This window comes from Balaenoptera musculus, chromosome 16 (assembly GCF_009873245.2).
Source record: "Balaenoptera musculus isolate JJ_BM4_2016_0621 chromosome 16, mBalMus1.pri.v3, whole genome shotgun sequence".
NCBI lineage: Eukaryota > Metazoa > Chordata > Mammalia > Artiodactyla > Balaenopteridae > Balaenoptera > Balaenoptera musculus.
The window spans coordinates 31,647,657-31,671,915 of NC_045800.1; the positions used below are offsets into that span (position 1 = coordinate 31,647,657).

General features: G+C 37.3%; 1 protein-coding gene across 1 annotated transcript in view; it reads left to right on the forward strand.

Annotated features, from left to right (window-relative positions):
- TM9SF3 (transmembrane 9 superfamily member 3) overlaps nt 1–24,259 on the forward strand; it is a 76,344-nt gene that overhangs the window by 14,413 nt on the left and 37,672 nt on the right. Inside the window, exons 3-8 of the mRNA XM_036828323.1 lie at nt 4,383–4,505; nt 6,872–7,032; nt 8,047–8,124; nt 13,543–13,674; nt 15,263–15,429; nt 22,974–23,068. Coding sequence (XP_036684218.1) covers nt 4,383–4,505; nt 6,872–7,032; nt 8,047–8,124; nt 13,543–13,674; nt 15,263–15,429; nt 22,974–23,068 — 756 coding nt within the window. The remainder of the gene's footprint in view (nt 1–4,382; nt 4,506–6,871; nt 7,033–8,046; nt 8,125–13,542; nt 13,675–15,262; nt 15,430–22,973; nt 23,069–24,259) is intronic.

Sequence of the window (24,259 nt, forward strand, 5' to 3'; positions counted from 1 at the left end):
GCCGGATACCGTTCTAAGCACTTGCTGGCTCGTTTAATAAGTTATTTATAAATTAGTTTTTACTCTTCTTTTTTTCCCTCAACATCTTATCGGCTTGTCCTCATATTGTTAATTACTCTGTTTAAAATATATTTATATAGTATTCTATAACTTGATATTGTAATTTCTCCCCATTTCCCAATGACAAGATATTCATTGTTTTCTTCTTTCTTCCTTTTCTTCCTTGCTTTTGCCTTTTTTTTTTTTCTGTTAGAAATAAGAATGCATTTGGCTATACTAGCACATAAGTATTTTAATGCATCTATGAATCTTTCATTAGGTCAAATTCTTAGAAGTAGAATTACTGAATCAAAGGGTATAATCATTTTTAAGGCAGTTCTTGATACGTGTTGCCAAATAGCCATCTTGAAAAAAAATTATACAGTTTATACTGCCAGCCAGTTTGGTCAGTTAATCAATATTGGTTTATGTAGATGGTTGATTAATTAATGGTGAATGTGCCAGTTTTTCCAGTCCTGTAAAAAGTTCATTCAGCAGTTTTTGAGAGCTTACTGTATTCCAGAGCCCTATGGTAGACTCTGGGTATACAAAGTTGAACCAGGAGCTCTGGCGTCAGGGGTCTGTGGACCTCTGGAATTGTACACTTAATTTTGAGTGAATGTGCATTTTGTGGGGACAAGGGAGATATCACTTCCATTGGATTCTCAAAGGGGTGTGTGGCTCAAGAAAACGTAACACTGTGAATATATTGGCACTTTTCATCCTTAAAACAACTCTGGGAAGGAGATAGCATAGATGTTATCTGTTTTACAGTTGAGGGACCTGAGGTTCACAGAGGTTAAGTGACTTGCTTTTATTCACAAAGCTAGTAAGTAGTGGAACCCAGACTAAAACCCAAGTTTCTGCCCATTTCTCTATAGTTTGTCTATAGTGACTTCATGAGAAACTTTGCTAAGTGCTGCTGAATTTGAGGTAGAGTATTTCTGATTTTCCAGTTCAGTAATGCTGTTAAAAGAGAAACTAAACAAAGTAAGGCATGATATGTTCTTAGAGAACTCATGAATAATTGTCACATTCTTTTTTCAATGCTTTCACTGTCTCTTCAGTTGTTAGTCCGGAGTGTTGTTGAGAATTGATGACAGACTTATTGGCATGTTGTTTCCAGAATTTACCCTTGCTTTCTGTTTGAAAAATCAGTATTGACATTTGCCACTTTATAACTTTGGTTTTCTTCTTTTTTCCCCCATAAAAAGTATTTGCATTGGTAAGATCTTAATTGCATCCCCTTTGGGATTCATAGGTGTGTATTTCCTGTGAGAAGGGTATGCCCTATTGTAATTTTAAAGTAGTGTTTTGTGGTAATAGATTTTCAGATTGTTTTCCAGTCATGTAGAATGCTGAGTGGTGATTTGGTATACTCAGGCACATTACATTCGTTATCTTCAAAGCGGCTCCCTCCTGAGAGAAGTGCTTTTTCAATTGAGCAACCAGGCTCTTTAATTATTTGTGATGTTTGTATTTGCTTACATGCCTGCAAGAGGAATTTCATTAAAATATGACCAACCCAGGCCCTTATTATAGCCTTCCATAATGATGTTTTCTCTTTTACCACAACATTTCTTTTCTAGGTTTTGTATCAGTGAAAGATACTCTTCAAGACTTCTTTGTCAATCCTTCTGAGATACTCAGCTCAAAAATTTCATTTGTTTATATTGGCATTTTGTCCTTACACACAGACATACACACAGACACACACACACCATTCACACACAGATGCATGTATATGTGCATACTCTAATGTATTTAGTGACTTCCTTTGCCAAATAAATGGAAAATTATGCTCTTAAAATTTGTTAAAATATTTTATTTGTTTAGTGCCTGCTCTGTGCAGCGTACTGAAACAGGCATAGCTGGGGCCAAAAAGGTTATGATCAGTTATAGACATAGCTCTCAAGACCTAATGGTCTTTTTGAGGAGCTAAGATACTGGTGTGAGGTTGTAAGTGGTGTAGGCCTAGGTGCCATAGGAGATATGGAGAGAAAGCTGTGGGACTTCAGTGAAGGGGGCAGGCTGTGTGGTGAGAGGAGTGAGGGTTGGGGAATCAGGGATTACTCTGGGGGACAGGGTAGAGGCATGGGGAAGATTTTAGGATGGACACGTGAGGTGGGTTTACTGCACAAACAACAAATCTGGAGGCCAAGGGAGCACAAGGTGTGTGGGAACTGCAGGTGGCTGAGTCTGGTTAGAGTATAGCGAGAGAGGATGGTGGAGAGTTGAACTAAAGGCTGGGCACCTAGAGCCTGTGCTCTGCAACAAGAAGCCACCACAGTGAGAAGCCCGCGCACCACAACAAAGAGCAGCCCCTGCTTGCCGCAACCAGAGAAAGCCCATGTGCAGTAACGAAGACCCAATGCAGCCAAAAATAAAAAAAAAAAAAAATAAAGTTCAGACTGTAAGGAATCTTTTTTTTTTAATTAATTAATTTATTTATTATTTATTTTTGGCTGTGTTGGGTCTTCGTTTCTATGCAAGGGCTTTCTCTAGCTGTGGCAAGCGGGGGCCACTCTTCATCGCGGTGCGCGGGCCTCTCACTATCGCGGCCTCTCTTGTTGCGGAGCACAGGCTCCAGACGCGCAGGCTCAGTAGTTGTGGCTCACGGGCCCAGTTGCTCCGCGGCATGTGGGATCTTCCCAGACCAGGGCTCGAACCCGTGTCCCCTGCATTGGCAGGCAGATTCTCAACCACTGCGCCACCAGGGAAGCCCCCCAGACTGTAAGGAATCTTTTAAAAGCTTTATATATGGGTAAATGTCATATTGTATATCTCAGAACTTCATACAGGAAACTGCTATATTGTTAATGACAATTATCAGTGAATGTCTGATTGTGACAGCAAGGAATTTGGTGGCTTTGCAGAGGTAGCTGTGAGTCCTCCCACGCCACTGTGGCCATTCGTTGCTGCTCAACCTGGACCTTCCTTTGGTTCTTGCTCTCTTCTCTGTAGCTATAATTTCCTGCTGCCAGTTCTCCTAGCTCCTGCTGTAGGCATCCTTTGTAGTAATCTCCGTCTTAACTCTCCCTGCCTTCTCCTCTGCTCAGCCTCAGTTTTTACCATTATGAAAACCCTAAATTTCTTGCTGCCTAAAAATGGCCTGGGTAGAAAGAAAATATGTATGGGAGCCATTGTTGTTGGATACAAAGCAGTTTTCTTCTCCCACTTGGATAGAGAATTTCCCTATCCCTCTTTCATGGGACTTCAGTGTTTCCTGCCATCTTTGGTTTTGTAGTTTTGGGGTGTCCACTCTGGGCTGAGCAATAATAAGCTGTTCTCTCTGTTGAGAACTGGGGAAACATGGTGGTGGTGTCTGGAGTTACACGTCAGATTGTTATTTCTCGTAGAAACAACATTATAGATGGCTATTAATTATAGTTTGGCTGCAATTTATATTTAAGTTGTTTTAATCAACATTTGGGAAATTTAACATTGTTTCTTGGAGGAAGTTGTATTTCATGTTCTAAATAACCGATATTATAGTACAGGAGAACTTAAAAACAAACATCTGTGCTTTTTGTTGTTGTTAAGATTGGTTTCTCTTTTTTTTTTCCTAGTTGCTTAAGTAACATACAAAAACAGTTCAGTCCTTTTGATGGACATCTAGAGTGCTTTTCAGATTTTGCTTTGTTTTGTTTAGAAACTAATGATCCTAAGCACATTTTTGAAAGGTTTATAAGTTAGAGACCATCTGAATAGTATTTTCAGATAGGAGTATTTTTAAAAGCAGTCAAGCCTGGAAATGACTCATCTCCAGGGAACTTCTGGGTAATTTATAAACAGTGATGCCTGCTAGATAGAGGTTTGCCTTTTAATCTTCCGAATTATGAAGAGTCACTGGGATTCCTCATGGAATCTGTGGCCTCCAGTGACTTGCACTTCCAGGAATGTTCAAATGAATATTTATCTCAGAGATCTCATAGCTAGAAATTGTTAGCTCTACTTAGGATCATATTCTTGAGTTTTTGTATAAAGTGAAAACTTTCCTATGTGTTTTAAGCTTTTTCATTTCTGTTTTTAAATCAATTTATTCATTTTAAAGTTACTTTGTAAATGTTCTGTATAATTTTCTTTTTATAAGAGATGCTTTCTTCACTTAGTAAGATAATCTTTGAAAGTAAAGATGGTTAAAATTCTTTTACTGTGAAAAATCTTAAACATACACAAAAAAGGAAAGAATTGTATACTGAATCCCTATATATATATCACCCAGATTCAACTATTATGAGTAGAAATTTTAACTTCAGGAAATGTTGGCTTTTTTGTGTGTTATTCTTCCTGTAACTGTTTTGCAAATGAGTGTACTGATTTGCAATTTTTATTTTATGCAGATGATGTGATGCCAGCCACTTACTGTGAAATTGACTTAGATAAAGAAAAGAGAGATGCATTTGTGTATGCTATCAAAAATCACTACTGGTACCAGATGTACATAGATGACTTACCAATATGGGGTAAGTATTGTATGTTATTTTTTAAAGTTTGGGGAATATTTGCATAATAAGCAAGATTTATGTAATGACTGTTCAGTCAGTAAATGTGTTTTCAGTGTTTTCCACAGAATGATTTTAACATCAATTTTATGGTTTCCTGTTACTTGAAGGGTTTTTGACATTGTCAAACTTTACATGAAAATCCCTGAAAATATAACTTTTATACAGTGTAACTTTTCATATTCAAGAGGTCAAAAGGTGCTTTGAACAATCCGAAATATTCCCCCTCCCTCCATTTTCTCACATCTTATTTTGACTTACTTTATCAAATACAATCAAAGGGACTGAATAGGATTTTAAAGTTATATTCTGGCTTTCTCTCACGTGGCACTGTGGTAGTATGGTTTTTAGATATAATAGTCTCCTGAATGACTTGTTTTGCTAGTTCCTATGTTATTTTCCAAAAGTCTATTATGTTTAAAATTTTAAAAACTTTTTTATGTTTTATTTTTTATGTTTTATGTCCTTGTTCATCTGTGTTAATGGAGAGGAACAATGCAATAGTTAATACCAACTTATTATAATCCAAACATTGTTTGTGCTGGGCTTGATTAAATTATTTAATATGTAAAGCAAAGCCAGCTGTCATAGCCAGCATGTTTGATCACATTTTTCTCTTAATGGCTTGTTGTTTTTGTTGTTTTTATTTTTTGGTCTTTGGACACTTGTTCTTATATATAAATAATATATAATTAATATTCTAATTCTTAAAATTATTAGCAGACTACTGTATTCATGAGCAGCAAACTGAAAGACTGAACATAGCAGCCCAGAGTTTAATATGGTACTAAGATGGAATTTGTAAGAAAGTTAATCTCAAGATATAATTGTATGCATCGTCATTACTGTGTTGCATGTTAATTAGGTATAAGTAGTAAGCATTTCATGTAAATGACTGTAATTGGTATAACAGACATTTCTGTCATTGGCTCTGAGGGTAGTAGGAAGATATGCTGAATATTCGCTGAAGACTTCTGAGCCTGTAGTTTTAGGAGAACCCACTAATCCGGGTTTTCTCTTTTTTTGGTGAGAGAGCAAGTCTTTTGCATTGCTTATGGGTTTCATGTCTAGAACCTTAGGGTTTTTCCGTCATTTCTGTGGGCCTCCATAAGCAACATGGCAGCTGTGCTTTCCTGTCTTAACATAAATCTTTTTTAGCTCTGGGTTTCTGCCATGTTTAGGGCAGATACTTTTGGATGTCCTAGAATGTCTGAACCATGGGAAACCCTGTCAGAAAAAAATCTTTATCTGGGTTTTCTTGGTATAAAGGTTTCAGAGTCTTTTAAAAGTCATTTAGAGAATACTTTCCTATTTGGTATAATTATGTCTCCACCCTCAGAGTTTCCAGAGTAGATAGGTAAATAAACTTTGGTGAAATTAATTATTAGAAGGATTTTATTATCCCTCTACAACCTCAAACAAAGTGAAAATGTATTCCTTGAACTTGTACCAATTATAACAACTTTGGTTAATAAGCAAATAATTCTTAATAAGAAATGATCATTTTTTTCCCACTAATGCTTTTCATGAGTTCCATTGGCCGTAGAGGGAAGGCCCAAGGAGTAACTTTTAGAGCCTAAGGCGCTAATGAATATATAGGCTTGGGTAGGGAACATTGGATAAATAGCTGACAGTATGAGGGCACAAGAGATAGATCCTCAGGTACTACCTACTCCCTTGTTTGGGTCTTCTCCTTCAGTATCCCAAATTGTAATCAAAATGATCACTTTAACTTTTGCCTCATTACCATTTATTTTCAACTCTCCTTTCATTTTGTTGACTTCCCAGGGATAAGTCCAATACTTGAGGTATAAAGGGGAGGTGTTTCAAGTTTTGGTACCCACTATACACATATGTGCAGCTTATTAGGAATGGGTTGATCATAGGTTATTAGAGAAAGTACTGGACTAGACCTCTGGAGACCTTGCTTTTAATTTTAGTTTGACCACGAAACTGAGAACCTTGCCAGATAGTGATACAGTGCTCCCTGAAATTTTGAGATATTAAGGAATATAAACTACACGGTCATGATTATTACAGTGAAGGTGATACTAATGACAGAGCATGAACTTTGAGGATCAAATTAGTGATAGGTTATGCTGAGCTGTGCATCACTTTTTTTTACCATGGTGTGAAAATAGTTTTGTGTTTGCCAAGTCATTAACAAAGAGAAGTCCAGCCTGTACCTTTTCATTGTTCTAACCATGAGGAATAATGGTAGTATTGCTTTTTTATAAAAATGTTTTTTAGTGAGCTTTTCGCTTCTAATGTATTTTAAATACTAAGTGATATTACATACCTTGTATGAAGTGTTATTTCTTTTGAAGGTATTGTTGGTGAAGCAGATGAAAATGGGGAAGATTACTATCTTTGGACCTATAAAAAACTTGAAATAGGTTTTAATGGAAATCGAATTGTTGATGTTAATCTAACTAGTGAAGGAAAAGTGAAACTGGTTCCCAATACTAAAATCCAGATGTCATATTCAGTAAGTATTAAAATAATTGTATCCAGGAAGCAGTGTTTGTCACTTAATATCAATAATTAAGTATGTTTTACAACTTTAGTAATTGAAATTGTAGCTTGAAATGGGATGCAACAGAATATTATTAATGTATGTAAGTAAGCCTCCTAAAAGCAGGGAGATATACTTCAGGTCTGTAGTATTAGATACCTGTTATGCATTGGCAGGACCTACCATTTGCTTCAGCGAACTTTACCATTATAACTGGGCAGTTAGCTAACCCAGCCATGTGTTTTCATGGTTACTTTTTAGATTACATTACTCCTTGTTTCTCTTTCCTTTTTACTGTTGCAGATTAAGAGATGATGCCATGTTGAAAATTTCTGGATGAGTATAGTTTACCATATTTTGCTTTTATCAGTTGGAATAAGATACTCCTGCAGAGTAAGAGCTTGTCAGAGCCCCTTGCAACTGTCAAGTTAATTCTGTTCTGTTAGGATTAAAAGTAGTGGAAAGAAGAGAAATCCGACGTAGGTAGCCTCTCTCTTTGGTAGTTTTTTTTCCAGGTAACTGGAATGAATCCATTGCTAGTAGACAGTTTTGAAAGTTTTTCAAGCTTTGTGCATATGTACCTAGTGCAAATAATATTTGCATAACCGTACTTATAAAGAAACATCATTGTAATAAAACTAATGCAATCTAAAGACAAAGATGTACAGATTCTTATTTTATTTGGTCTGTTTAATTGAGTTATTATCACATTTATGAGGTCAGAGAATGTAAGTCAGCAACAGTTAATAGTCCTTGAAAACTGAAATGATCTCTCTAAGTCATAAGTTTTGTTAATACACGGAGAGGAAAGTTGGCTAGTTTTTCTATCATGTATTTCAAAGTTGCATCTCAAATTGGTAGTAACTTTCTACTATTTCTCTAGTATCTTATTCTAAGTGTGTAAATCTTTTCAAATTTTGCTCAGAGTTTTGTTATCAGATTATTGTTTACTGGCCTTGATTTTCAAGTGAAAAAAATTTTTTTCAGGTAAAATGGAAAAAGTCAGATGTAAAATTTGAAGATCGATTTGACAAATACCTTGATCCGTCCTTTTTTCAACACAGGGTAGGTAAATTGTGTATTTTAAGATGTTCAGTATGTGCTTCAATCAGTTAAACAATGAGCATCTGCCACATATAGGGCACTGTGCTAGGGCTGTGGATCTCAGAGATTTAACGAATGCTGATTTCAGATGTGAGCTCAGAGTCATAAGAGTGATAGAGAGTTTTAGAGGATCAGTCAAAAGCTCCCTTCATCATGCCTGGTTTAAACCAATGAAGAGAGATACACAAGGAAGAATACAGCATATGGGAAGCCAAGATACCACTTTTATTGCTAATGAGGCTAATACTGGAGAATGTGGCTGTAACTGTGGTCAAGTGGGCTTCTTAATATTGAAACTCAGAATTGGAGAAGCTTAACACACTCAGACAGTGCTGGACTGTTTCAAGTTTTCCTACCTGGGCGCCTGTGTGTGTAAAAATTACAGTGTGGAGAAACAGAGCAGAATGTATGCATCCTCTAGGAAGGAATGAATACAAGAGTGGAGTGATACCAGGAGTTTTTGCCAGGGGAAATCCTTCCACATACCAAGATACACCAAGAATGGAAAGATGCCTCCCACCCCCCGACCAGCAGGTGTACACTGGATCTCAGATCCTTAGTCTAGTGGCATTGCTACTGGTTTCGTACAGATAGCTTTGGTTATTTTTAGCAAGAAACAGATTTTATTTTGGTGATTCACTCCTTCAAGGATGGATATGAAAAAACTACAAGGTATCGGGATGTATCCATTCTTCTGACTTTCTTCCTGACTTGCCTCTTCTATCTTTTGGACTGAAATCCTGAAGTTTATTAGTCACCAATTTTTGAGATGGCTTATAAGTTTTTTTTGTCTCAGAGTTATATCATTGCAGCCAGTTTCCACCCTTAGACTCCACCAGAACCTGTTACTACTTCTAATCTTCCACGGGGTCCTAGGAGAAAAAAATGAAGCTGTTTGGGGTTTAGCCCCTACTGAAAGATTTAGTGTGCTACTCCTGGAGCTACGATTCCCTCCCCCACCCTCCCAGGGCTTTTCCTCAGATTCAGCGCTCAGGCAGTCCTGAACATGGTAGTCCATTTAAAGGTATAGGCACAAATAACTTCAACTTTAAGTAGCATTTAGAATATGAGGGCTTCCAACTGACATTCCCTATCGGAACACCTAGGTCTACTTGCTTCTAGTCTCATGGGGTAGTGACAGCTTGGTGGAAAGGCTGCCTTTTGGCATTTTCACTAGTAGAACTGTATACCATATATATTTTTTAAACAAATATTAATCGAGCACTTGCTGTGTGTCAAGCACTGTACTCAGTAAGTGGAATACATTAGAGAATGAACGTCAAAGATCCATGCCCTCTTGGAGCGTACATACTAGTGGGGGAGACATGCAGTAAACATAATAACTAAAATGTATAGTATGTTGAAAGATGTGTACGTGGAAAAATAAAAAAGAGCAGTTGGGTAAGAGTGCTGTGGGTAGAGCAAGTTGTAGTTTTGAGTACGGAGGTCAGGGTAAGCCTCTGAGATGGACTTTTGAGCAAAAGCTTGAAGGAGTTGAAGGAAATAAGGAATGTGGCCATCTGGAGAAAGAGTATTCCAGGCAGAAGCAACACCATGGAAAGGCCTGTTAGGTGGGAACATGCTTGGTGTGCTTGAGGAATAGCAAAGGAGGCCCGTATGGCTGGAGCAGAGCAAGGGGACGAGAAGTAGGAGATGAAGTCAGAGAGGCAGCAGGAGCCAGATCATCCATGGCTGCTTTAAGGACTTTGAATGCAAAGGGGGCAGGATAGTGTTTTCAGCAGGGTAATGGCAGATCTGACTTCTGTTTAAAAAGGGTCTTTCAGGTTGTGATGTTGAAAATGGGTTGTGTGGGAAACGGGGAGTAGCAGGGTTACCATTGGAGAGGCTGTCGCATTAATGCAGGTGAGAAGTAACGGTGGCTCAGACCAAGGCATAGCAGTGGAGGTGGCGAGAAGACGCCAGATTGTGAACGTATTTTGAAGGTAGAGCCAGCAAGATTTCCTGATGGATAGAAGGATAAAGAAGGTTTGAGAAAGACTCCACAGTTTTGGGCCTGAGCATCTATCAGAGTGGAGCTGCTGTCAGTGGGGTGGAAAAGCTGTATTTGGAGAGTTGGAGGGGAAGATCAGAGTACAGTTTGGGACATGGTGGTTTTGAAGTGTCTGTAGGATATCCAGACAGAGATAATGACCAGCTAGTTGGATATATCAATCTGGAGCTCAAAAGAGAGGCCTACAAATTTTGTAGCCATTGGCATATATATAGTATTTAAAGCTGCGAGACTGGATGCAATTACCAAGGAAGAGTATGTACAAATAGAAGAGGACTAAGGACTGAGCCCTGGGAGCAGTAGTATAAGTTCAGGGAGAAAAGGAGAAACCAGCTAAGGGCCCTGAGGAGATATTGGTAAGGTATGGGGCGAAAAAAAGATTGTATGGTATCTTGGAAACCAAGAGAGGAAAGTCTGTCACAGAGCATAGAAAGATTAGTTCTGAATTGTTGCTGACGGGTCAGGTAAGATGAGTACTGAAAGTACCTGTTGATTCATCTGGGGTCATCAGTGAACTTGACAAAGAGCAGGTTTGGTGTAGTGGTGGGGCAAAATCTCAACAGAGCTGGTCTAAGAGAGAATGGGAGGGGAGGAATTGGAGGCAGCAAGTTTGCTACTAAAGGGAGTGCAGAAGTGGTGTAGTAGCCCATAGGAAAGATGGAATCAGGAGGGGGGTGGGGGTTTGTTTTTTTTTTTGAAATGTAAGAAAAACATGTTTGTTATGTTGATGGGGTTCAGTAGAGAGTACAAAACTGATGATTCAGGAGATGGGGGAGAATTACTGAAGCATTTTCCTTGAGTCGGCAGGAGTGGATGGGATCTACTGTGTAAGAGTTGAGATTGTTTCTAATACAGTGACTACAAACACAGACTTAGGAGCCCCAGCTGGATACAGACTCTGTCTCTGCCATTTACTGTAACTGTGGCCAGATGACTCAGTTGTTTAGCTTCTTTTCAGTAGTGAAGCAGGGGTTATACTGCCTTGCAGAGTTGTTGTGAAATTCCATTTGACAGTGTATATAAAGCACCTGGTTCAGTGTTTCCAGAGCAGGTGCTCAGGAAGAGGCAGCCCTGGTGGTATAGTTAGTTAATCTCCAGTGTTCTAACATTTGTGACAAACCTGGGGTGCTGCTTGCGGATTAGCAACACTCGGGGTGCTGGAGTCAGCAGTTCGTAGGGTTAGTAACCCCTCTGTGACATCTCATTTCTTTATTGTTTTAAAGAAGTATTTCCCTTGGTTAATAATTTCAGAATCATACAACATTTTATAATTTGGGGGATAAAGGAATATTATAAAATGTCAGGTTATTAGTAGTACATTATAATCGGTATTAGTTTAATGTTTGTATCTTAGATTAGAAGATAGCTTTGCTAGAACTTTTTGCATTTTGGGGTGTATCTTTCTTATTACTAAGTAGTAACTATATAAAACTTTTTCTCTTCAAAAATTTGATAAATTGACTGAAAAGAGATATGAGTTTTATATATATATATATATATATATATATATATATATATGTAAATCTTTTTCTCTCTTGTCCTTTTCTGGGTCATTAATTTCCCAGAGTAGAAACAAAATCAAACCTTTGGAAAAGCCTATTATTATAGACTGCATTTATAAATCTTAAGTGATACTTCTGTGATAAACTTAAATTTATACAACCCTTTTTGGTAAGTATTTCAAAATATAATGCATTCATTATTTCCTTTATAATTTCAATAGGTATTTAATAAATAACTTGTTGAATGAAGGAAGAAATGATCTTATGAAGAGGCAGAGGCAGTTGACTGCCCCTTGTTTTTCAGGGGAAGCCATAGTTTATCAGTTGCCTGAAGCCTCTGGGTGGATAACAGCCAGCACTGCTTTTCACTCTAGTGCACATGCTCAGCATGTTAGCCCAAGTTAAAATCTAGTTAAAATCCTAATTGTACCGAACAGTACCTCCTTCATGTTAAATATTCTATGTATCTGTAGAAGTTTAGAGCAAGAGAATATCTGTGAATAATTAAAATATGTGTGTGAGAAGTTTTATGGAGGAGAGGGGCTTTGAGTTGGGTTTTAAATTGTAGATAGAATTTACAGAGGTAGATAGAAGTGGATCCCATGTGAGAAGAAATTATGAGAAGGATACAGAGGTGGAAGTGAATAAGCTGTACTTTTGGGTCACTGAGGAACGGTAGGCCTGATTGGAATATAAGATACAGTGGGAAGAAAGGTTGGCTAGGTAAGCTGAGGTGGCCGTCTTACAAGGGGCACAGAATATTGGGGAAATAGTTTAGGTTTGTTGTGTGAGAAAATAGGGAATGTCGCTGTAAGTTTTAGAATAGAGAAGTGATATATGAACGTGATGTTTCAGAGAGATTTGCTGGATAAGCTTTTGCAGGATAGATTGAAAGGAAGGAGAAGGACCAAACATAAAGGTCGTCAACTAGGAGGCCATTAGAGCTATCAGGTATGAGGTGATGGCATGGAAATAGAGAGGAAGGGAAAAATAAATGAAATTGAGAGAGAAGAGAAATTTTGGAACTATCCATAAGGAAATTTTGGGAATTAAAATATAAAGGAATTGCTGGACAGTGCCACAGACAGTTGAAGTCAGATGTGCTGAATCTGGACATAATTTTGTGACAAATGTGTGGGTGAAATCAAAGTCAAGAGCCTTGGGGGCATTGAGAAACTATGGGGTACCTCAGAGTTGTCTGCACCATGGATAGCTGCTTTGGAGAGGAGTGCGTGATGCGACAGGGTGGAGAGGATGAACTGGAAGCAAGGGAAGCAGGTCATTCAGGAAGGTGGCCTGAGTTCATGGCGGGCAGCTATGATGGTTTAGTCTTAGAATTTTAAAGAGGTTTTCAGGTTGTTGCTTAGTTAGAGGGAAGGGAACTGATATTTATTGAGTATTTACTGCTCTGCGCCAGACATGGTGCCGTACAGTTTATATATGTATTAAACTGTACAAATCATTTACGATATAGTAGTATTTCCTTCATTTTTGATGTAAGAAAACTGGGGTCAGGGCCTGTGTTAAAATTCAGACCTGTTTGACTCCAAAACCCATGGTCTTTCTCTCTAATGCTGAGTAGCACATTCTATGTGGCCAAATTGTATTTTATTTGTACAATAAATTTGATTGTGATAATCCGTGTAAACAGTATCATACTTTTAATGCATCTAAAGCTTACTGGAAAGAAAGCCAATCCCTTTGATTACTCTTTCCCAGTATATCTTAGTTTTGGATTTTCATGTAAAAGTTTTTAGAAGGCTTTTGTGGGGTTTTTTTGCATTAACATCCCATTGTCCTCATGAAACCTATGAATTTTGTAACTGGTATTTCAAGTAAGTAATATTTTATTTTCTGTTATTTTAGATTCACTGGTTTTCAATTTTCAACTCCTTCATGATGGTTATCTTCTTGGTGGGCTTAGTTTCAATGATCTTAATGAGAACTTTAAGAAAAGATTATGCCCGGTATAGTAAAGAAGAAGAAATGGACGACATGGTAAGCAAACATTTTATGCTGTATTTATAAAACAGTTTAACTCAGTGTTATTGAATGTTGGAAGCAAGTCCATACTCCTGAGGTCAGATGAGCTTTAGAATTCAGAATTTTCAGGTTTTAGAAAGGTATAAAGCTCCCTGAGGGGTCTCTAATCAAATATTTTAATGTTTTTACATGCCCTGATTACATGTCCTATAATCAAATATATTAATTTGTTTTCAGCAAAACATATGAATGTTCACCCTAAGTGGGATAAATAAACAGTATAAATAACCTCTTGTTAGTTCGCTCCAAGATTTGCCACCAAATAAGGATATGTCAAACTTGTGAAGCAGACTTTCACTTTTCGGAGCTTTTGATTTCAGAATTGCAGCTGGGAGGTCGTAGACTTGTATTGGTATCTTTCTAATGCTGTTAAATATTGCATAAAATTGAGGGAGTAGGTGGAAGGATTGATTTACATTTAGTTTAGTAGGTTCAAAGGGGAGGGTTGTTTTCTGAATTATTTTTACTAAATTGTAGAACAGTGTCGTAAATGAGCAAAAGTGGTTTTTTTTGTTTTTAGTTTTTATGGCTGCACTGTGTGGCTTGCAGGATCTTAGTTCTTGACCAGGGATCGAACCCGTGCCCTCAGCAGTGAAAGCGCCTAGTCCTAACCACTGGACTGCCAGGGAATGTTAATGGCTATTCTTTTTTTTTTTTTTTTTAATTGAAGTGTAGTTAATTTACAATGTGTTGGTTTCAGGTGCACAGCAGAGTGCTTCAGTTGTTAATGGCTAGTCTGTGTAGATATGCTCCATCATTAAATAAGTTTGGAAAACAGTTAAACAAATTAACATTTTAATATGCTCATGTGTTTTGTGAAGTATCAGAGGGTAGATGAAATATTTGGTGCCTCTCAAACATAGCTGACCAGAACCCCCCCCACCCCGCAACCCAGTCCAAAAAAAACACAAAGATTATCTTGAGGGACTGATATTTCATAAGAAACACTGTTTTGGATACTTGCTTACTTGGGTTGAAAAGGCGAAACTGAATCCTTTTTAAAAAATGCTATACACAGTTAAATGATATTTAACTATTTGATATATTCCCTGTGTATTTTCTTAGGCTCCAGGCTATAAGGGAGATTTCTGCATTGCTAGGGTATCTAGTACTGGTTTTAATCTTCTTCAGTTTTGCTCTCCACCTGGCCCTCGCTCATATGTGAGCCTCAGTCATGACGTAAATGTCAAGAGTAGTGTCTGAAAGTAACATTCAGGAGCCATTGGGCTTTTCTCCCAATTTGACCATTTCTTTTTGTGCCTAGACCTTTTCTTTTTCCATTCTTTGAGATTCTCTGAGTACAACCAGGATCTACCTTCCTGAGCCTCAGTAATATTACAACACTTTAACATTATAAGTTATTAAGGCAGAAATTATTTTAAATTTGAACAAATGTCTTTTCTTGATATTTTGAAACCCTTTTAATACCTTTAAGTTTGTAGTGAGGGAACTTACGACTGTAATTGTAAATTTTTACGTATTTTATGTATTTTAATTTCATTCTGAATTATTTTCTTTTCTTTCAACATATATATGTATATAGGATAGAGACCTAGGAGATGAGTATGGATGGAAGCAGGTGCATGGAGATGTATTTAGACCATCAAGTCACCCGCTGATATTTTCCTCTCTCATTGGTTCTGGATGTCAGATATTTGCTGTGTCTCTCATTGTTATTATTGTTGCAATGATAGAAGATTTGTATACAGAGTAAGTTCATGTGCTTAACTTTATTACTTTTTTGTTGTTCTTGAATAGTTTTAATAATTGGAACCTTTAAGTCAATCATAATTAAATATTTGCTTATTTCAATTATCTTAGAATTTAAATAGCCTAAATATCATTATTGCAAACAAATAATGAGCAGTATTCTTCAGCTGTAAGTATATTTTTCTGTTATATCCTAAAATTACTAGCCTTACTGAACATTTTGGTTGGTTATAAAGGTTATATTCCATTAGAGGTATGAGCAGAATTAGTTACAAATCAGAGTTGTTTGACAAAGTGAATAGGCACTTTTTTGAAATCTGACGATCCAATTAGATCTTCATAAGAAATGCACAAGTATTACACATTTACTGAGTTAGTACTTCACATCTGCCTCCAAAACTTGGAGACTCTACAGACAGCAGAAAGCATTGTAAATAACAGTAAAAAGAGTGGTGGAAAAGGCACGTGAGGTTAGAAAAATAATTGGATGACTTCTTATCCTATCTTTACATGGTTTTCTGGTACATTTTTTCTTTGAAAACAAAACCAGTTGCAAGAAATTCTTTTTTTTTGATAAATTTATTTATTTTTGGATGCGTTGGGACTTTGTTGCTGCGCGGGGCTTTCTCTAGTTGTGGCAAGCGGGGGCTACCCTTCGTTGCGGTGCGCGGGCTTCTCATTGCGGTGGCTTCTCTTGTTGCAGAGCATGGACGTGGGCTTCAGTAGTTGTGGCACACGGGCTCAGTAGTTGTGGCTCGTGGGCTCTAGGGTGCAGGCTCAGTAGTTGTGGCGCATGGGCTTAATTGCTCTGCAGCATGTGGGATCTTCCCGGACCAGGGCTCGAACCCGTGTCCCCTGCGTTGGCAGGCGGATTCTTAACCACTGAGCCACCAGAGAAGTCCTGCAAGAAATTCTTGATGTGAGGCCTTTGGATCATAAGAAAAAGTTGTACATTCACCAAGATCTCAAGTCCCTATTTAGTAGCCCTATAACCTTGTGCTCAGAGAACCATGACCTCAGCAAAGCAAACACGCTCTGAGCCTGGGGTATAGATGCCACCCCATTAAGTCCTCAGTCAGAATGACACTTGTCCCCAGTTACATCTCGTACCTCTGTTTCAGTTCATGCTGCCTTCTTGCTTAAATGTGCTTGGCATTTGGTGGACAAGCAGTAAATTGTTTTGCTGAAAGCATGGCTCTTTAGTTGTGTATTAAATATTTAACTATACTAAATTGCTGTTTCTACCACTGGACAGTAAGCTCCTTGAGAGCAAGGACTGGGTCTTATCTTTGCATTCTGAGAGTACCTCAAGAACTTTGTATATGCAGGGTACTCAATCAGTGCTTGTTGAACTGCAGTGAATGTGTATTAATCAACAAAGTTATTTCTCTGTAGTTTCTGTCATATTTCTTTAATATAACCTTTGTAATTTATTTACTGCATAAACCTTAAAATAATTGGCCAAAACCTAAACTTCAGTGTTCTGGTAGGTAGTTCTTATTTTAGGATATAATATATTTCAAATGAAATCCCAAATTCAAGAAAAGCATTTCAAATCTTTCAAGAAGTCATGCTTTACATTAAATGCTGGATTAAATGCATCACTACGGAATTGACACTGACTGTATAGTCACAGTCTTTTTTTTCTTGAATTTTTGAATTTTATTTATTTTTTATACAGCAGGTTCTTATTAGTTACCAATTTTATACATATTAGTGTATATATGTTAATCCCAGTCTCCCAATTCATCCCACCACCACCACCACCCCCCGCCACTTTCCCCCCTTGGTGTCCAGATGTTTGTTCTCTACATCTGTGTCTCTATTTCTGCCCTGCAAACCGGTTCATCTGTGCCATTTTTCTAGGTTCCACATATATGTGTTAATGTACGATATTTGTTTTTCTCTTTCTGACTTACTTCACTCTGTATGACAGTCTCTAGATCCATCCATGTCTCTACAAATACCCCATTTCATTCCTTTTTATGGCTGAGTAATATTCCATTGTATATATGTACCACATCTTCTTTATCCATTCGTCTGTCATTGGGCATTTAGGTTGCTTCCATGACCTGGCTATTGTAAATAGTGCTGCAATGAACATTGGGGTAGTAATTCTTTTTGAATTACGGTTTTCTCTGGGTATATGCCCAGTAGTGGGATTGCTGGATCATATGGTAATTCTATTTTTAGTTTTTTAAGGAGCCGCCATACTGTTCTCCATAGTGGCTGTATCAATTTACATTCCCACCAACAGTGCAAGAGGGTTCCCTTTTCTCCACACCCTCTCCAGCATTTGTTGTTTGTAGATTTTCTGATGATGCCCATTCTAACTGGTGTGAGGTGATACCTCATTGTAGTTTTGATTTGCATTTCTCTAATAATTAGTGATGTTGAGCAGCTTTTCATGTGCTTCTTGGCCATCTGTATGTCTTCTTTGGAGTAGTCACAGTTTTATAAGTTAGTAGTGGGTAACCTCTCCTAGAATCCAAGTTTTTGCTTTGTTCCTTCTCAAATGTTAGGGTTACAGCGTTGGCAATTCATTTTTTAATTCTGAAGCTGTTCTGCTTATAGACCTTTGGCTTTTAGAAATAAGAAACCGCATCTAATAGATGGTATTAGTAGGCAAGTCATGCATTGTTATTTTAGCCTGTCATTATTATCGATGGTTGTTCTACATTGTGCTTATTTGAAGTGAACATATACTTAATCATTTACATGGAAAGTACTACAGCTGTGAGTATTATTATGATATCAGTATTATTATGATATCAAAAGACTAACATCATTGAGATTCCATGTTAGGAGCTTTATGCTCATTAGCATTTAATCCTCACGTCAGCCCCGTAAAGGGACTATTATTATCTCCATCCCACAGATGAGAAGAGTAAAGCTCAGGGAGGTTAAGTAATTTGAGTAAGATCACACAGCTATTAGTAAAGGGTGTTAGTAAGCTGGGATTTGAACCTAGGCACTCTTACTCCAGAACGTGTCTCTTAATTTTCTGGGCTCTAGAAATGAAGATAGAGATAGTAAAAATACAAAGCGGTGAGAAAATGAAAAACTTGCACATAAAATTTGTAAGACTCACTCCAGAGTAGGAATCTAAAGGATTCCAGAGGATAAAAAGCAGATAATGTAACATGTGAAAATTACTTTGCTCAATGATGATCATAGCAATCAGGGAAGAAAAAAATATTTAGATAGGTAGAGGATCAGCATCAATGTAGGGATGCCAGTTAGCGTGATGTTAACCCTTGAGAAGGCATGGTGTTTGAGAAGGTGTGGGTGAGTCTGGTAAAATGCAGCTGCTGTGCTGAAACGTGCTTTGCAGTGGTGAGATGGCAAGTGCAGGTGAAGCAGCTACTTAGATGTCACCCTCTTCCCCCCACCCCCAGTCTTGGAGAGATGAACAAGGAGGACAGTTCCCCACTTCAGCACATTTTTTCAGTGTAGATGAAAATGGTCTATTTTGGGTGGAAAATACCCATAAAATATTTATGAACAAAGAGGTGCAAGGGTATGTCTGATTTTTAAAACTGTAACTTATACTCACACTTCCATTTAGTGGAAATGTCTCTGGGGACTACAAACTTAACCCGCTAGTAGTCATTTTGGACTCTCAGTCACATGAGCAGCCTTTTTGAACTCTCTGTCAGTGTTCACACACCCAGTTATAAACAGAATGGATCAATTTGTTAATGATAGTCTGGAAGAAATAAGTTAGTATGTGCAGTGTTTAATTGGATACTTGAAAAAACAAATCTGGTTTTTATTTTTTATTTTTATTTATTTATTTATTGTATTTTTTAACATCTTTATTGGAGTATAATTGCTTTACAATGGTGTGTTAGTTTCTGCTTTATAACAAAGTGATTCAGCTATACATATACATATATACCCATATCTCCTCCCTCTTGCATCTCCCTCCCACCCTCCCTATCCCACCCCTCTAGGTGGTCACAAAGCACCGAGCTGATCTCCCTGTGCTATGTGGCCGCTTCCCACTAGCTATCTGTTTTACATTTGGTAGTGTATATAAGTCCATGCCACTCTCTCACTTCATCCCAGCTTACCCTTCCCCCTCCCTGTGTCCTCAAGTCCACTCTCTACATCTGCGTCTTTATTCCTGTCCTGCCCCTAGTTTCTTCAGAACCTTTTTTTTTTTTTTTAAGATTCCATATATATGTGTTAGCATATGGTATTTATTTTTCTCTTTCTGATTTACTTCACTCTGTATGACAGTCTCTAGGTCCATCCACCTCACTACAAATAGTTCAATTTCATTTCTTTTTATGGCTGAGTAATATTCCATTGTATATATGTGCCACATCTTCTTTATCCATTCATCTGTCGGTGGACACTTAAGTTGCTTCCATGTCCTGGCTATTGTAAATAGAGCTGCAATGAACATTGTGGTACATGACTTTTTGAATTATGGTTTTCTCAGGGTATATGTCCTGTAGTCGGATTGCTGGGTTGTATGGTAGTTCTGTTTTTAGTCTTTTAAGGAACCTCCATACTGTTCTCCATAGTGGCTGTATCAATTTACATTCCCACCAACAGTGCAGGAGGGTTCCCTTTTCTCCACACCCTCTCCAGCATTTATTGTTTGTAGATTTTTTGATGATGGCCATTCTGACCGGTGTGAGGTGATACCTCATTGTAGTTTTGATTTGCATTTCTCTAATGATTAGTGATGTTGAGCATCCTTTCATGTGTTTGTTGGCAATCTGTATATCTTCTTTGGAGAAATGTCTGTTTAGGTCTTCTGCCCATTTTTGGATTGGGTTGTTTGTTTTTTTGATACTGAGCTGCATGAGCTGCTTGTATATTTTGGAGATTAATCCTTTGGCAGTTTCTTCATTTGCAAATATTTTCTCCCATTCTGAGGGTTGTCTTTTCGTCTTGTTTATGGTTTCCTTTGCTGTACAAAAGCTTTTAAGTTTGATTAGGTCCCATTTGTTTATTTTTGTTTTTATTTCCATTTCTCTAGGAGTGGGTCAAAAAGAATCTTGCTGTGATTTATGTCATAGAGTGTTCTGTCTGTGTTTTCCTCTAAGAGTTTGATAGTGTCTGGCCTTACATTTAGGTCTTTATTCCATTTTGAGTTTATTTTTGTGTATGGTGTTAGGGAGTGTTCTAATTTCATTCTTTTTTTTTTTTTTTTAAATTTTATTTATTTATTTATTTATGGCTGTGTTGGGTCTTCGTTTCTGTGCGAGGGCTTTCTCTAGTTGTGGCAAGTGGGGGCCACTCTTCATCGCGGTGCATGGGCCTTTCACTATTGGCCTCTCTTGTTGCGGAGCACAGGCTCCAGACGCGCAGGCTCAGCAATTGTGGCTCATGGGCCTAGTCGCTCCGCGGCATGTGGGATCTTCCCAGACCAGGGCTCGAACCCGTGTCCCCTGCATTGGCAGGCAGATTCTCAACCACTGTGCCACCAGGGAAGCCCTAATTTCATTCTTTTACATGTAGCTGTCCAGTTTTCCCAGCACCACTTATTGAAGAGGCTGTCTTTTCTCCATTGTATATTCTTGCCTCCTTTATGAAAAATAAGGTGACCATATGTGCATGGGTTTATCTCTGGGCTTTCTATCCTGGTCCATTGATCTATATTTCTGTTTTTGTGCCAGTACCATACTGTCTTGATTACTGTAGCTTTGTAGTATAGTCTGAAGTTCGGGAGCCTGATTCCTCCAGCTCCGTTTTTCTTTCTCAAGATTGCTTTGACTATTCGGGTTTTTTTGTGTTTCCATACAAATTGTGAAATTTTTGTTCTAGTTCTGTGAAAAATGCCATTGGTAGTTTGATAGGGATTGCATTGAATCTGTAGATTGCTTTGGATAGTATAGTCATTTTCACAATGTTGAGTCTTCCAATCCAAGAACATGGTATATCTCTCCATCTGTTTGTATCATCTTTAATTTCTTTCATCAGTGTCTAATAGTTTTCTGCATACAGGTCTTTTGTCTCCTTAGGTAGGTTTATTCCTAGGTATTTTATTCTTTTTGTTGCAATGGCAAATGGGAGTGTTTCATTAATTTCTCTTTCAGAGTTTTCATCATTAGTGTATAGGAATGCAAGAGATTTCTGTGCATTAATTTTGTATCCTGCTTCTTTACCAAATTCATTGATTAGCTCTAGTAGTTTTCTGGTAGCATCTTTAGGATTCTCTATATAGTATCATGTCATCTGAAAACGGTGACTACTTCTTCTTTTCCGATTTGGATTCCTTTTATTTCTTTTTCTTCTCTGATTGCTGTGGCTAAAACTTCCAAAACTATGTTGAATAACAGTGGTGAGAGTGGACAGCCTTGTCTTGTTCCTGATCTTAGAGGATATGGTTTCAGTTTTTCACCATTGAGAATGATGTTGGCTGTGGGCAAATCTGGTTTTTAAACTGATTAACTTTGAGAGACCCACAGTTTTCTAAACATGGGAGTGACAAACTTTTATATTATGCCACACTTGTATTTACCTATATATTGATGCAATTAAATATTGCAGTGTTTTAACTTATGTATCTTCTTTAAGAAATGGAACATAATTGTTTGAACAGAAGAGTGGTACATGTTTCAAGACTGTATGATGCCTTTATAGGTGGACAATGGAATGTAATAATAATTATTATCCAGAAGGTGGTTAATTTTTGCAAGTTGTATATCCTTCCAGTGCACACATTAGTGTGATACTCTTGTAAATTCTATTTAAAATAGTATTCTTTATCTCAAACTGACAAGGTTATATTTTCTATCTATAGTCTTTTACCTTCCTAGTTGTGGTGAGTTTCAGAAATGATCTTTATTTTTAGTGAGTTAAGTACATTTCTATATAATGGCAAATGATACTCATTTTATCAATTTAATATTTATCTTTGCAATTAGGCATTTAAAATATTTTGTCCAGTTTTATTCAATAGGAGAGTTGGTCTGAATTGCTTAGGTATCATTATTGGAAAAGGAGGTTAGAAATTGTTGATCTGAGTTAGTGTTGATTTGTGGACCTATGGATTTTTAAAAACGTTTTTAACAGTGTAAAGGAAACTAAATAGGAAAAGTCTCAGTATTATACCATTTAAAGTAATAGCAATAATATAGGTTATAGTACTTCCATTTTATTTCTATCAGCAGGCAAGACTCTCCAGCAGTTAAATTATAAAGAGGAATATTCTAATTATTTTTCTTAACAGATGAATATCCTTTTCCATATGATATGATTGGTTCACAGGGTTGCAAAACAGTTTTAGTGCCAGCTTCTAATATGTTTGCCAAAGAACTGTGAAATATTTGTTTAGAATATTATGAAATTTAACTTCAAACTGAAAAAGAATTAGGATCAGTCTGTTATTATTTAAGTGCAATTTTAACTAGAAATTCATTCACTAGGCAACCTTTTGAGGTCCTTTGCAGTCCAGAAGGATATTTTTGTGTTCCTGCTAAATTTATTTTTGAAATTAAACTAATGTTAATGTGATAGACTATATGATATTTTCTTTAAATCATTGGTTTTAGTTTATCATATGTGTTGTTTTGCCTTTTTAGGAGGGGGTCAATGCTCAGTACAGCGATATTTGTCTATGCTGCTACATCTCCAGTGAATGGTTATTTTGGAGGAAGTCTGTATGCTAGACAAGGAGGTAATTTATGAGTTATTGCTTTGTATTTTTAATTATAGATGCTAATATTACACTGTGAGGTATATGGAATTTAAAATGGGCAGTACAGCCATTGTAAAGTCCTTTGTTATCCCATTTCACATAATCTCCACCAAACCTATTATATGTTCTAATTTGCTTTTATGGAATCCTTGCATTTTATTTCCTAAAATTATGAATAATGAATAGATTATCTCCATTGTCCACTGTGAATTAGCCGAGCGTATTTAAGTTATTGATATTATTTTGCTTTGAGGTGCCTAGTTCCCTAGTAATGCTTCATGGGAGGTTTCCACATAGAATATATAGCTTCAGAGCCGAATGTAAAGGCATGTTTCATGGTTTATGGATACATGTCTGGGCAGTGAAGGAGCATAGGAAGGAAATCTGTTTACTTTTGTTGACTCTTAAATACTTATCAAAGGACACTGCACAAAGATTTTCTGTCACAATCTTTTGCTAAGAGAGCTTCATCTTGAATACCCCCTTGCTTCGTTACTATTGTGACCTGGAAATGACGGGGTATACATGGATGATACGAGGATACTGCTCCTTGGTGTTTCTTTCTGTGATGGCATTCAGGGTTTTTAAGTTCCTTTTTTTCCCCTGTAATTGTTTGGAGTCAGAAACGTGCTAAAAGTAGTAGATTTGCATATTTTAGTTTATGAATGAAAGGTTGTTGAAAGACGTTAAAATTATATTTCTAAGGATAGAGACTTCTTAATGTGATTTTCCCAGCCCATCCTAAGCAGTGTCATCATTAGGGGATTCTGCCTTCTTTTAGTAGACTAGACATATCGTCTGTAGGAGCTCAGAGCATTTAAAATTCCCTCAGGATATCCTGGTTTACCATGGCTTTTTTAAAAATTGGTCCTACCAGACTTAATGTGGTGTATACCTTCAGCAGAGAGAGTTCTCTGGATTGCCTGAGGGAGTGTCATTGCAGATTCCTGACTATTTTAGTTAGCTGTTCAGTTTCTCTGTTCTACGTCTAGAAATGGGAAATGAGTCTTAGCACACAGGTCTACCATCCTGAGGAAATAAGGATGCCTAAGGTAACTCCTACTTTGAATTTAACCTGAGAACTAGTTAGGCTAAGAATTGTACACTTTATGACCTCCAGAAAAGTCTCCACAGCAGAAACAGATTACTCAAAACAGGAAATTTATTCAT